This window comes from Anoplopoma fimbria, chromosome 9 (genome assembly GCF_027596085.1).
Source record: "Anoplopoma fimbria isolate UVic2021 breed Golden Eagle Sablefish chromosome 9, Afim_UVic_2022, whole genome shotgun sequence".
Classification (NCBI taxonomy): Eukaryota; Metazoa; Chordata; class Actinopteri; order Perciformes; family Anoplopomatidae; genus Anoplopoma; species Anoplopoma fimbria.
In genome coordinates this window covers 17,109,556-17,123,346 of record NC_072457.1, presented here as the reverse complement: position 1 = coordinate 17,123,346, position 13,791 = coordinate 17,109,556, and the positions used below count along the sequence as shown (strand labels likewise).

Sequence of the window (13,791 nt, the reverse complement as noted above, 5' to 3'; positions counted from 1 at the left end):
TTCTATAAAGCTAGAAACCTGTGCAATAATCTGGTAATAAACAAATATGGTTGTGTACAACCTAGTGTCCTGTTTTATTTTATTTAAACATTACTTTAACATTTACTTAAAATGATAAAGTACAGTTAAGGCAGAATTTTAAATTTGAAACCTTGACAGAAGGGTGGAGATGATATAGGCACTTTACTGTACGCATATAACTCATGTCTGCATACCACTAAGACCTCTTTCTAAGATATGAATTGTGAACTCATTCACAGCAGCTCTGCAGCAACATGTTTTCTGTCACAAAAGCAGATACCACAAAGACCTATATTTCTAAGGGGGTCAGACAGGAGTTAGGATAGCCCACTCGTGCAAGGAGCCCATTCATGAACCCTCATCATCACATGACCACAGCAAAGGTTGGTCATACTCAGCAGCTCTGAGTTGAGACACAACACTGTGAACAGTTTGTTCAGTTTGTTTCCATTTTCATCCATAAGGCAAGCTGCTGTGCACTGTTTCCTGCAGTTTGCTGCCATTTCTTGTAAATGGAGGAGGGAGGGGTGAGCAGCAGGTGAAGTGTGGAGTTATGCAGGAGGAGTATGATGCTCAAGAATGATAAACAGCAGACCATCCTCAACATGTCAGTACAGTGGTGGTGAAATCTTTTTTATTTTCGATTTGAAATTAAAATTCATAAGAAGAATAAAGGGTCAAACCTCCCTCCTGTCATTGTAACTCTGGATAGTTATGACAATTCATCAGCCAGTGTGACCTCAAGTTAATACAGTGATTTACTTTAAAACTCCAGCTGGATGAGCTAATCCGGCATGCTGTATAACATGTTTGTTTGATGTTTCAATCAAAGTTGACGGAAGCAGCACTACAGCAGTCTGGCCAAAGTTATTAATATCACTTGGCAAACAAACACATAATGCTAGCTAACGTTAGTGCGTTGGGTTAGCCAAAGTGAGCTAGCATTAGCTTTAGCCCACCGTAATATAGCAGTTTGACTAGCTTCAGGGAGATTCCTTCCCACCCTGAGCATGATTTTAGAGCAAAATGTCTTCCATGTGAATATGTTGAACTGAATAAACTTCAAACACTCAAGTACCAAACTATTCACTGTCTTTTAAGTCTCTCCTTTTCTCTTTTCTTAAATTTTAACAGCAAGTTCTATTTCTTTCTTCTGATGTACTTTCTGTTTAATGTGGTTAATAAAGTTTGTAAGGCTCTTTGTATTGTCTTTGTTCATAGTATGTCTTTTTCAAATAAACTTCCATTTACTAATGCAGCTCCAATATCATTTCATAGGCAGAGCAGAAGGGTAAAGTATCACGTGGGATTTAGGAAAACTGCTGCCTTTTCTTGGAAATACTGAAGCGGAGGGAGCTTTGTGCTGCATTTTAGAGGAAGTGCTGCAACTTCTTGTAAATGGTCAGGGAGAGGTGAGCAACAGATACGATGTTCTGGTAACGCAGGGCCAGATACAGAAGTCAGATAAACAGGAGACACACTGTGATACTGAATAAGCCTTTTAGTTTAGACTGAATTCAAACACAAAACACCAGTTAAACAACAGTGTGAACTTGCGAAAAACATTTCTCCACACAAGTTTCACATTTCTCTGGGATATACTAAGTCATAATAATGACTGTATGAATTGTTTAATTATTGTCTTTTTTCTCAATATTTTTAACCTGAAGTAATGTATGTGTTTTGGAAGGAACTTAATGTTTCAAACATGTGTTTCTGTTTAATGTGGTTAATAAAGTTTGTAAGGCACTTTGTATTGTCTTTGTTCATAGTATGTCTTATTCAAATAAACTGCCCTCACAATGTCTTGGTTTACAGCCCTGCACTAGGAATCATGTAATTCTTATTAATTGTTGCATCATTTAATTTGTGCTGCGATACAGTAGAGCTTTGGTTGCTGTGGCGGCCGTTGTTGACGAGGAAGCGCTGCCACCAGTTATAGTAGCGTTGAGGTTCCGGTAGGGTCGCTGCCGGGGTAACGAAGCCCTTCGGCGGGGGCCAGGCACAGCAGCTGAACCGCGGAGGCACACAGAAGGTAAACTCAGACCTACAAGACAGCAGCCTGGACAGGAAATGACCTCATCCTGCTCAGAGTGGCCACTAGGGTCAGAGGACTGGACCTGGGCTCCACTGTAACCATTAGCACGGCCTCCTCCACCCCACTGCACCTGCTGGCAAATTACAAGGGCAGAGCCGTTGTTGTTATCCAGTCGTGGCAGAGCAGGCAAGGAGGGCAGTCTGTTGGAGATGGGGAGTCGCCAGCCATTGGTCTGTAAAGAGGAGGAACAAGTGGAGGTGAGCAGGGCTCTTCTAGGTGTGGAGTCCATGACTCCATCTGTTGGCTCTGGAGACTTACTACAGTCCATGGGTTCAGTTAGACAAACACCCTCCTCTTCCTCCACCTCCTCTAGCCGCTCCAGAGACACCATCTCCAGCTCCACAGGACGCCATGTATCCTCTCCCCTCCCATGCTCCTCCTTCAACAACTCTCTCTTCTCAGTGATCTCCATTTGCTCGACCTGCGACCTTTTAGCTGCCTTCTCTGAAGCCCCTGGCCGTTTCTCAATATGTGAACTTCTCTGTACTTGTGTCCTCGCGAACTTGTGAAACGTCATCAAGTGCGGCCCAAGTACTGTTCCAATACACAAGTTCGCATCAAGCCAAGTACGGTCCAGATACCCGGAAGTGTCCTCGCTCCGCCCATTATATCGAGGATGCATCGGAGTAGACTTGTGTGGACTTTGGACAGCCAAGTATCCCAGAATGCATTTCACCAGCAAACAAGAGCCGACAGCGGCGGAGACGGCTCACAACTGTCAGTTATAACTGTCTAAATACTGCTGTTGTTGTGTAACGGAATTTAGTTTTAACATTTTTTTAAGCGAGAATGTAGTTGTTAAGACTTAAAATATGCGGTCGATTTATCAAGATAGAGCCTGTTTGAAAAAAGCGCCGACGTTTGTCGGAGATATGAGGGACCAGAGAGGAGACCGGGCGGTGGTGCTCATGCAGCCCGCTGACAGCAGCCTGATCTCGGCAAGGCTCCTCCAGATGTGCCGCTGGCTCCGGTGTCTCTGTGGTTGTGGTTGCAGATGTAACACAAAACATATACATATATATATATATATATATATATATACATATACATAATATTTTTATATTTTCTAAATGAAAACGAAAAAAGGTTGTGTTTTATATCATATTTTGTTTTATTGTCAATATATATGACTGAAGATAACCGGAGTAGGCGGGACCGACGAGCTGAGTTGGTGACGTCGTGACGTTGGTGACGTCATCAAGTTCGCTGCTGTTCCAATTGCAAAATGACCGTACTGCGTCCTCCCATCCTCGGGAGTTTGTACTCCCGAGTCGAACTATCCAAGTATGAACTTGCAAGTTTGCAAGTCCATACTTGACCGTACTTGGTATTGAGAAACGGCCCCTGTCTTCTTCCTCATGTCCTCCTCCACATCCTCCACTGTCCCTGGTCTAATCACCGCTCTGACGTCCTCCTCCTTTTGCTCCTCCTTCCCCTCAGTGTCTCGTGACAAGGCTACAGTCTGGCTGAGCTCTGGAGTACAGGGAAGCGACTGGCAGAGCTTGCGTCCCTCTGAGACGGTGGGGGGAGGAACAAGGGTCGCGAAGCGCCGGGAGGGTGAAGGTCAGGGAGATGACAGACTTGCTTGGTGTGTCTAAGAGTTTACAACGCCCCCCATTCAAGTCCTGTCTGAGAGAGAAGGGGTTGACCCGCGCAGGGGTCTCGAGGAGAGGAGGGGTCAGGGTTGCCGGGGGTAACATGTCCAACTAACTTCTACTGCCACTGGCTCTGAGCAAGGGAGGAAGGGAGAAAGACATGTAAGTGAAGAAGTCACCGAATGTGACAGGCAGAAAAATGCAGAAAATACAAATGACAAGAGTAAGAAATGTGTTGTGTTAGGTGGTGTATGATATGATACTATTTTCAAGAACAACAATTCCCTTTAAATGTACACTACTAACCAAACGACCCAGAGCAGTTTCATCCTCTTGTGCATCATATTCTCTTAGCAGTTCTAATCATAGACTTCATTGTTTTAATTGTGAGGCACTGTTAATGAGGTTTGGTAAAGGTAAATTCTCGGTTCCAGCATGTATTTATATCGGTAAAAGGAGGCAGATTTTGGGCAGAATTTCCAGGAAATACCAGGATCTAATTTTCCAGGATTCAACCGTAGTCTGTATGTGAGTCGGCCTTCAAGTGAGCTATCTCTCCAAAGGGGAACCGGAGAGGGAAACCCATCTCTGACCCAAGCTTTAGCCAAGGCCAGCTGGACAACGACTCCAGAGACCTGTCCTGTGGTTTTCTCGCCTAACTGACATTTACGCTACATGACTCTTGAACCCGTGAGCCATAGAGTCTACTTAGTGGTCTCTAAAAGTGTCATTTACTTATATTGGTAATGTGATTTATCCTCACTAGGATTAATTTGGTTTGATTCATTTAAGTTTCATTCTCTTTGATAAGTTACTATGATTTATTTCCTTTTATGATCTAAGAGGGTTTTGGTTGAAGATATGATTTTATTCCTTATATCTAATTTCATATTATTTAGTGTTCATTTATTGATGAAAACCTCAATGTGATCTTCTTTCATTTATTATTATGTAATCCTATGTGCTTCTATACCCACTAAATGTTGAGGTAGGGGAACCTACTCTGGTCGGATCCTTCAGCATAGGAAACAGGTTGTAAGTGTAGACAGTGCAACGACAACTGACAGAGAGACATCCTGACTGATATTCCACCAATGAACGGCAGACAGGAAGCTTCCAAAGAGGGCCACCAACTAAGTGTAATGTCAACAGTATTATCCAATGGTTTGGTGATGTAACCATATATGGATCTGAAGGTTATGATGTTCCAAGTAAAGATGTATAAATAGGGAGAGACGTCACATTATCTGGGTCTCAGGGTGTTTTTTTATGTCTTTTGTATCGTACATATTTTGAAACTGGTAGTTTCATTTTAATTGTAAAAAACAAATAAAACTGGATTGTAACCAGCCCAGTCTTGCTCTTCTCTGAGGATGTCTGCACAGTCTCCTTAAGATAAGACAGATCTTCCCCTGAGACAGGCTTATTAATTCAACAGGTTCGCAGGTTTCCATGAATCGGGGTTATATCTGGACTGTGGTCATGCCTTCTGCTGTGGCCCTGCTGACACCCACTGCTACTACCACTATTATTATTAATCACATTACTATTATTATTCCCTGTACTATGACGCTAATTGGCTTTGCTTCTACCCTGGAGCCTTTGTGCTTTCTCGCCTTGCAGGTTTCCAAAAATCGTGGCTGTACCTGGACTGTGGTCGTGCCTCCTGCTGTGGCCCTGCTAACACCCACTGCTTTATTATTATTAGTCACATTACTATTACTATTCCCTGTATCATTACGCTTATTGGCTTTGCTTCTACCCTGAAGCCCTTTTGCTTTCTCGCCTCGCAGGTTTCCATGAATCCTTGTGGTAGCTGGACTGTGGTCGTGCCTCCTGCTGTGACCCTGCTGACACCCACGCTACTTCCATTATTATTATTATTATTATTATTAGTCACATTACTAATACTATTCCCTATATCATTATTTCAATTCTAATATAGTCATTGCTACTTTTATTATAAGTAGTCATATACATTGAATGTGTTGTAACTCTGTTATGTTGTTCATTCTGTACACATGACATCTATTGCATTCTGTCCATCCTGGGAGAAGGATCCCTCCTCTGTCGCTCTCCCTGTTAAAGGTTCTCCCTGTGCTGATGTGAGGGTTCCGGGACAGAGGATGTCGCATGTGTACAGATTGTAAAGCCCTCTGAGGCAAATTTGGAATTTGTGATTTTGGGCTATACAAAATAAATTGAATTGAATTGAACATATAATTTGAATAACAAACCTGCTGCCTGCTTAGGTTAAAATGGTGTTGTTCATTCTAGTTATTTACTTAAGTGTTTAGCTCAGCTTGTTTTATTCTCTGCTGGTAGATTTTGCCTGGTGTTGCATGTGATCACAGGGCTAAAAGATAGTTTTGTGTTTTTAGTGTATATTAGGGGTCAGATTGGGATGTAGTTTGCGGTTGATAGGGCCAGGGTCCAGAAGCTGCCCTACATAACCCAGCAAGGTTCCCAGCCGGCCCAGGGTTCCTTCTCCAGTGATGGCCCTTTAAGCAGGACCATACTCCATCTATTGCATACACATTCCGTTGATATCCGGCCTGAAAGAAGTGATACAACAGCAGCTTGTGTTTTAAGCTAAGCTGAACTTTCACCTCTCTAAGCAGGCTGAGACGGTTTGCATTAAAGATGTTCGATACCAGGTCTGAGATTAAAAAACAGTCATCTTCCAGTGCCTTACCCACACAGGGGCTCAGTTACACAGAAAAACTGTTCACCATCAAAATGTTGGCCTTCTATGCTCTCTTATATCTATGATCCATCTCCATTATCACTAGACCAACTGCACTCCAAAAACAAGGGACAGATCAAAGTATTCAGGAAAAAAAACATGAAGACTTGTGGGAGAATCCACACCCACAGAGCTGTAAAAAACATTTTACATTTAATGAAGACATAAAAAAATGTTTTACCAACTGCAATGGACGTCTCTCTCTCTTCTCTCTCCATGCCATCCAATGTGAAGACAATGTCAGAAAAGGAGGGACGCCTCTCTGCACTCATCTGAAAACAACACCAGGACACAGATCACACATAAACAAAGAATGAGTATGTTACCATCAATAACACGTTCATTTAGAGAAGGTAGTAACATGCTGTCAACAAAGACACAGTGGCTCAGAGAGGTCCACCTGTCCAAGGTGGTGTAAGACGAGTGTAAGTGAAACACACTGCCACCTTATAGGTTATGACCAATGACACAGTGTGTGTGTGTGTGTGTGAGTACTTGCATTACAGCAGGTGACAGCAAGGCTTAAGAAGGCCGCTGGACAATCCCCAACCATGTTCTCAAATGCAACCACGTCCAGACCAAAGTCACACACACACACACACACACACACACACACACACACACACACACACACACACACACACACACACACACACACACACACAAACAGCGTTTCAGTGTAATACATTTATTACATTGAACTGAAATTAGTTTCCATGGCTCTCAGTAGTTTGGAACATTGGCATAGACAATATTGTTTTTCCTAATAAAAAAAAAAAAAAAGTAGCAACAAGTTTCTGTCTGTGAGTGAGCGACACATCACTCCTTTACATCACTACACAACCCGACTAAATCACAGGCATAAGGCCACCTCTGTCCTGGGTAAGAAGTCAGGATCGGCTTCAATCCGGGCGATGATCTCACACAGGATGATGCCGTACGCAAACACATCCACCTGAGCAGACGAGAGGAGTGCATGTTAGTTCTGACCATGCACACATAGACACACAGTGGTAATCTGAAACATCCTGGGTTGTAGAGAATTAAACCAAGTTTCTGATGTTTAAATCATCAGAAAACTCCCCAATAGAGTTTTAGATTTGTTGCCTCCAAATCTCACCAACCACTTGTTTGAGACAAAGGTTAAGGGATTTAACGTGCTTATTTTGTTTTACCTTTTTTTGATTGCACATTACTGAGACCAAGTTCATTAGAAATAGTGAAACATATACAGTAGGAACCTAATGTCTTTATCTCTACTTCCTGTACACCAGGAAGTAAAGGGTATTGTCTTCATCAAGTTAAACTGCTCTCTGCATGACTGTAACAGGGACCTTGTTTGTTTAAAAGAGGATGTATTTTTGATTTTGGGTATGACTATGGGTGTGTTTTATTATTAAATATTCAACTTATATTCAAGAGGATGAATGTGTTATGCTTTAATAGTGTTTTGTAGTTCAGTGGGTGTTTGTGTGAGCTGTGCAGCTTTACCTTCTCGTTGTACAGCTCCCCTCTCAGAACTTCAGGGGCCATCCAGTAGGGGGAGCCAACGATGGCCAGAGGCTGCTTCCCCCCACCATCACTGCAGAGAAAGCAAGGTGCTCTTTCAGAGTCACTGCACTAGTCGGAATTGGCTGTGAGCTTGTGCTATATTCTTATCTGTAATATTATGAATATTCCAGCCACTGCTCTGCAACACGTCTTTGTTAAGGTGGTAGTGTTAAGTTTAGTTAACACTGTCATGCTTTGTGGTTGAATTTCTTCATATTATATTGATTCTTTTCCATCCCTGTTCCTACTGGGAACAAAATCTTAGCAACACTTTTGTACCAGGAATCACCAACTAATGAAAGAATGTAGTCATTTCTGGAGTCGGATGAAGACCTGGTTCATCACAAGGAGTCATTCATCAGCATATAATGCACAAGAGACGCACTGAGATGGGTTCAGCATAGATAAACTCTGATAATAACTGATTTAAACTGGCTCCTCAATGGATACAGATGTGTTTGAAATAAATCAGCTGTCAGTTCCAAACACTGTAAACTAAAATAATCATTCTTAGTCATCTTTTGCACAGTCTCTGGCAGCTGTGGTTGCACATAAAGCTAGGCTCACAGACTAGCTGAGAATGACATCAGAAGGACATCAGGCTGTACTGGTGACTACAATTCTTTCATGAAGGGTTTGTTGTTTGACTGCAGCAGACACAAAGACATCAAGATTCTGGATTTCCCTTCACTGACCTGTAATCAGGGATCTTCTCTGCCAGGCCGAAGTCTCCCACCACAGCAGTGAACATGCCGTTATCACAGCGAACCAGACAGTTCTGCACAGGAAAAGACAAATTAGCCTTTAATCAATTCAAATTGAGTACAAAGACACATCTCTAGTCTAGCCATGCAGACACTGTTGGTTTTATTTGTCCAAGTTGTAATGAAATAACTCATGTGCACCAACTCTGTTCTGAACTGTTCAGGCTACAGTTGGAAGCTGTAAACTTCCAGTTTCACATGCAGCATTATCCAAAACATTATCATTACCAGCACAAATAGTCACATTTCATTGAACAGAACTCTGCTCCCTCCTCGCTGCTGTGGCTACAGACACTTTCAGATGGGAAACACTTATCGGTTTGTTTTCTGTCACTCATTTGCTTCGAGCCTTCCTTTTCCTCTTTGTTTCAACAGGCGACAGGATGGAAGACATTCACAAAACAGGATACAGGAAACTGTTCCCTCTTGAACTTCAGAATTCAATGAAGCGCATTGTCTCTTGGAAAAAAGAGTTTTGTAGATAGATTCCCATCCATAATCAATGACCCATACAATGCATCGTAGTCCTGTCTGCTGTACCTTGGAGGTGAGGTCTCTGTGGAATATGCCTTTGTTGTGCAGGTACTGCAGCCCTCGGGCGATATCCAGGGACAGACCAATCCTGACGCACCATGACAGGTACAGGTCACTGTCCAACAGCTGCTCCAGGTTGCCTCCATTTATATACTACAGAGAGAAACGGCAACATGTCAGAGGGATGCCCAGTCAGCACACACGCACACAGTCATGTGTGTTAAAGGAAGACACCAGCACATGACAACACAGTTTTGAATGTTGAATATTAACATATGATGTATGTCACTGTAATGTGAGCATAATTCCTGAAGCGCTACATGGTTCATGATGAGATGCTCCTATTCTAGTCTGAACAGGCTTACTGTTGAAACCATTGAGGCGCATAGTTTTCAGTTTTAACCAGTTAACACCGGCACAGTAAACAGAGACCTCTGGTGGAGGGGGCAGCTATGTTCAGCTATACCTCAGTGGTAACCATAGTAACCACTGCAGACACAAAGAACCGCAGTGTAAACTACCTGGTAAACCATCATTGAAAACAGACTCCCTAGGAGCTGCATTTAGTTATTTCCACATTCAATTATTTTGCCATGTGGTATTTCAGTTATTGTATTTTAATTATAATGGATACGATAAAAAAAAATGGAAATGGGAGATGGAGACTCAAAGTGAGAAAAAGAAAAAACATGAGCATTTTCAACACAATTCAAAAAGCTTCAGAAATCTGACTATATTAAAGAAGATGGTTTTACCTCAGTCAGAGCGTGGAGTTGACCTTCATGCACACAAACCCCAAGAAACCTGAGGAGACGGGAAGAAATATGATTTTTTATTTAAATGCTGTTAGCCATATTCTAAAATGTCCACGTTCCATGAAAGTAGGAGTTCCTTGCTTAAATACTGTATATGTCTGAAGGAGGAGGAGCACACTTTTCTCTTATGGAATCATCAGCAACAGTTGACTTGAACACAGGCGTTCACACTGAGGATATCAATACTGTCACGTACAGGATTTATTCTATTGTGCCTCAACTTGTGTTCAATTTGAAATTCACAATTTTGCCAAAAATCTTTGGAGATGTTTACTGTATTCCTCTGTAGAGAAGTAGCATAACTCTTGGACTGAAGCTGCTTGCCAAGGTTCAGAATCTTCAAGTTGATTTCATTCATAGTGAAAAGATAGAAAATGAAAGCTTGTGATTTTTTTTTAAAAATGTTGCTAAGCACGTTGCCTTTATAGATGGAATAGAATTAAAGATCCTGTGGAGATTTAAAATTTGAAGCTGTGTCATAATAATTCAACTTAATGTTAACCTTAATGTTGATATGGCACACTGAAAAACAAGAAAATGTAAAAATACCAACTCATATCACAAAGGTTACTGATCTAAGCGCACCTAGCAACAGGCTTAGATAATGATATTACCTACCTGAGTATGTTCGGCTGGCAAAGCCTGTTCATGAGCTGCACTTCCCGTAGCATGTTAGCTTTGTTGCTAGCCAGAGTGTTCATCTTCAGTGCCATCACCTGCCCTGTGATCCGATGCTGCACCTGGAAAACAACCAGAGAAGGTTGATGAGAGATTGAGGTGTGGTGCTTTCTATCATCACTTTTACATTTCAAACAAAGGTCCTCTGTCTGAGTTAAATTCAATTCAATTCAATTCAGTTTATTTTGTATAGCCCAAAATCACAAATTCGCCTCAGAGGACTTGTACACATGTGACATCCTCTGCCCCGAAACCCTCACGTCGGCACAGGAAAAACTCTCCTAAAAAACCTTTTAACAGGAAGAAAAAAGGAAGAAACCTATGGGAGAGCGACAGAGGAGGGATCCTTCTCCCAGGATGGACAGAATGCAATAGATGTCATGTGTACAGAATGAACGACATAACAGAGATACAACACATTCAATGTATATGACTTAAATGATTCATATAATCACAGCAGTAAGCAGAGTAACAAAGGAAACATTAAGAATACTTATAATAGCAGCAATAACTATAGTCAAATTTAAATAATGATATAGGGAATAGTATTAGTAATGTAACTAATGATAATAATCGAAGTAGCAGTGGGTCAGCAGGGTCACAGCAGGAGACACGACCACGGTCCATGGACCACAACGGTTCGTGGAAAGCTGTGAGGCGAGAAAGCAAAAGGGCTTCAGGGTGGAAGCAAAGCTAATATGCTTAATGGTACAGGGAATAGTAATAGTAATGTGACTAATAATAATAATGGTAGTAGCAGTTGGTGTCAGCAGGGCCATAGCAGGAGGCACAACTACAGTCCAGGTACAGCCATGATTTATGGAAACCTGTGAGGCGAGAAAGCACAAAGACTCCAGGGTAGAAGCAAAGTCAATAAGCGTAATAGTACAGGGAATAACATAAATATGAATATGTAAGGCAGCTGACATTTGAAATGACCTCATTGATGCATTTTGACCAGCCAAAACTCCACAAACATGAAAATAAAACCAATTGTTCCTTTTGATATTGTATCATTAAAAAAATGATTGTGATGACAAAATCATGATAGTCCGTGGAAGTAAATAAGTGATAATACTGGATTTGTTTACAGGTTCAATAAGTCATATTAGTTACAGCACTGATATAGGGTTAGTATGTCGTGTTTGTAGCTTTTGTTGTCAATGTTAGCGCAGCAGGCTAACAGTAACATTAGTTAAGTTGTAGGTCAGCTGTTGATTTCTTCTGATTACTTGCCAAGTCTGGAAACAACAGGCTCATTTTCACTGGTCAAAGGTTGGACCTTTACTCTGTACAGCACAGAGCCACAGTGTCCCAGTACATGACCATGTGACCACTGGTCCATTACTGAGACCTGTCCCAGCAGCAGACAGGAGGCACGCACACACCAAGGCAGCAGGCAGGGTTCAGCAGTAATAGTAGACCTAATGAACTGGTTCTGGGGATGGGTCCAACAGCAATAAGAGCAATGTGAGGTGAATGACAAAATGACCTATATCTCTCTTTTGTAACGTCCGCTTAGAAACTCGACCTGCTGGGGCCTTGAACACATTTGGAATTTTCCGATTTTACTGTTTTTAGTAGTCTAAGTTTCCCTTTTGGATATCTGTGTCTGGCAGTTTCTTCTGATAAATAAATGTCCATCTTTGAAAAAACACTGCATAATAAATAATTAGCTTTATTAAAGCACTAGACAAGGAATCCTGTGGACAAAGTATATTTGTGTACCAGATATATACATTGGTAATATTTTATGTAAACATACCGGACTACCATCCCCTTGATGTTAAGGCACACTCATTCAGCTGATTGACACAAGTGTTCTTCATTAAGGCTAATGAACCGATGGTCCTTGAACCTGATTTTTGCACTCATTTGAGTTTGTGGATGCTTTTTTTAAAGTTTGATGGTCTATGGCTGCAGCTCCTCTGCTAAGTCTGATACTGTGTGAGTAATGTTTTGTTTCTAGTTTTTAGAAATGAAGATGATGAGAGAAGGCAGATGACATGTTTCATATGATGTGACTTGGTAGTCTGTGTTGGATTTGAAGTTGTTTTCTAAAAAATATTTTTTGATCCTGTTAGAATTGTGCCATGAATTACACTTCTTATATTTGTCAATTTGACAGATAATTTAGCAATTCAAGAGAGGCGCAGTTTGTTGTATATTTATCCTAGTAAGTAGTATCCGTTACACGGCTTGCTAGCTAGCGAGGTAGCTCAGCTATATCCACGCACAAATATGATGTTATGTTTTCCAGTTTTATATTCACCGACTCTATTTATCAGCCGGAAAGCGAAAAAACGATTGTGTGAGACGAGAGACGTTACTTACTTCACTTTTGGGGGTGTAGTCTTTCTTATTATTTTTTTTCACAGTCTTGTCCTTCAACATTTTAACAACAAATGAAACTTTCAATTGTCAAACAGCATAGGTCTAATTCATGGCACAATTCAAAGTGGATCAAATAACAATTTTTCTCTCACCATTGACTACTGTACATATTTTTTCCTAAATAAGGTCCACTTGTGGTCATCCGGGCTGCACAGGCTAGCACTGTCGCCTCCCAGGCTGGACGGCCTTCTGTGTGGAGTTTGCATGTTCTCCCAGTGTCAGCGTGGGTTCTCTTCAGGTTCTCCGGCTTCCTCCCAGAGTCCAAAGACATGCAGCTTAGGTTAATTGATGACTCTAAAATTGCCCCTAGTTCTGGATGTGAGCGTGAATGGTTGTCTGTCTCTATGTGTCAGCCCTGTGATAGTCTGGCGACCTGTCCAGGGTGTACCCTGCCTTTGCCCAATGACAGCTGGGATTGGCTCCAGCCCCCCATGATGAATGAATATGGTCAACCGGAGGAGGCAGGGCTTCGCCTCTTTAAGTCTGTGTAAGGGTGTGTGCGCGCATGTGCATGTGTTTCTGCTCGTCACACTGGCTCTCTGTTTAGACCTTCAAACATGTGCAATAAGCAGGTAGTTTATAAAACCACAATGAC

The 13,791-nt window shown here is 41.8% G+C and overlaps 2 protein-coding genes across 2 annotated transcripts; both read right to left on the bottom strand.

The window, feature by feature from the left end:
- Positions 1 to 1,883: 1,883 nt before the first annotated feature.
- LOC129095418 (uncharacterized) lies at positions 1,884 to 2,531 on the bottom strand. Its single transcript, XM_054603843.1, has one exon. It carries the CDS (start codon positions 2,529 to 2,531, stop codon positions 1,884 to 1,886), a length of 648 nt encoding a protein of 215 aa, XP_054459818.1.
- Positions 2,532 to 3,267: 736 nt separating this feature from the next.
- LOC129095561 (dual specificity testis-specific protein kinase 2-like) lies at positions 3,268 to 13,443 on the bottom strand. The gene is made up of 10 exons (XM_054604058.1): positions 13,289 to 13,443; positions 10,743 to 10,864; positions 10,065 to 10,113; positions 9,316 to 9,462; positions 8,707 to 8,789; positions 7,952 to 8,042; positions 7,332 to 7,415; positions 6,960 to 7,046; positions 6,642 to 6,732; positions 3,268 to 3,847 (listed from the first exon to the last, which is right to left on the bottom strand). Exons 1-10 carry the CDS (start codon positions 13,289 to 13,291, stop codon positions 3,798 to 3,800), a joined length of 807 nt encoding a protein of 268 aa, XP_054460033.1. The 5' UTR covers positions 13,292 to 13,443; the 3' UTR covers positions 3,268 to 3,797.
- Positions 13,444 to 13,791: the final 348 nt, after the last annotated feature.

What these genes read in the sequence shown, in the direction of transcription:
- LOC129095418 (XM_054603843.1), bottom strand. Translation starts at nt 2,531, where the DNA reads ATGGAGATCACTGAGAAGAGAGAGTTGTTGAAGGAGGAGCATGGGAGG.
- LOC129095561 (XM_054604058.1), bottom strand. An exon ending in TGCCAGCCGAACATACTCAG is followed by an intron (nt 10,114 to 10,742) that starts GTAGGTAATATC and finishes CCGTCTCCTCAG; the next exon opens with GTTTCTTGGGGTTTGTGTGC. An exon ending in ACTTCTTACCCAGGACAGAG is followed by an intron (nt 7,047 to 7,331) that starts GTGGCCTTATGC and finishes GTGTGTGTGTGT; the next exon opens with GACTTTGGTCTGGACGTGGT.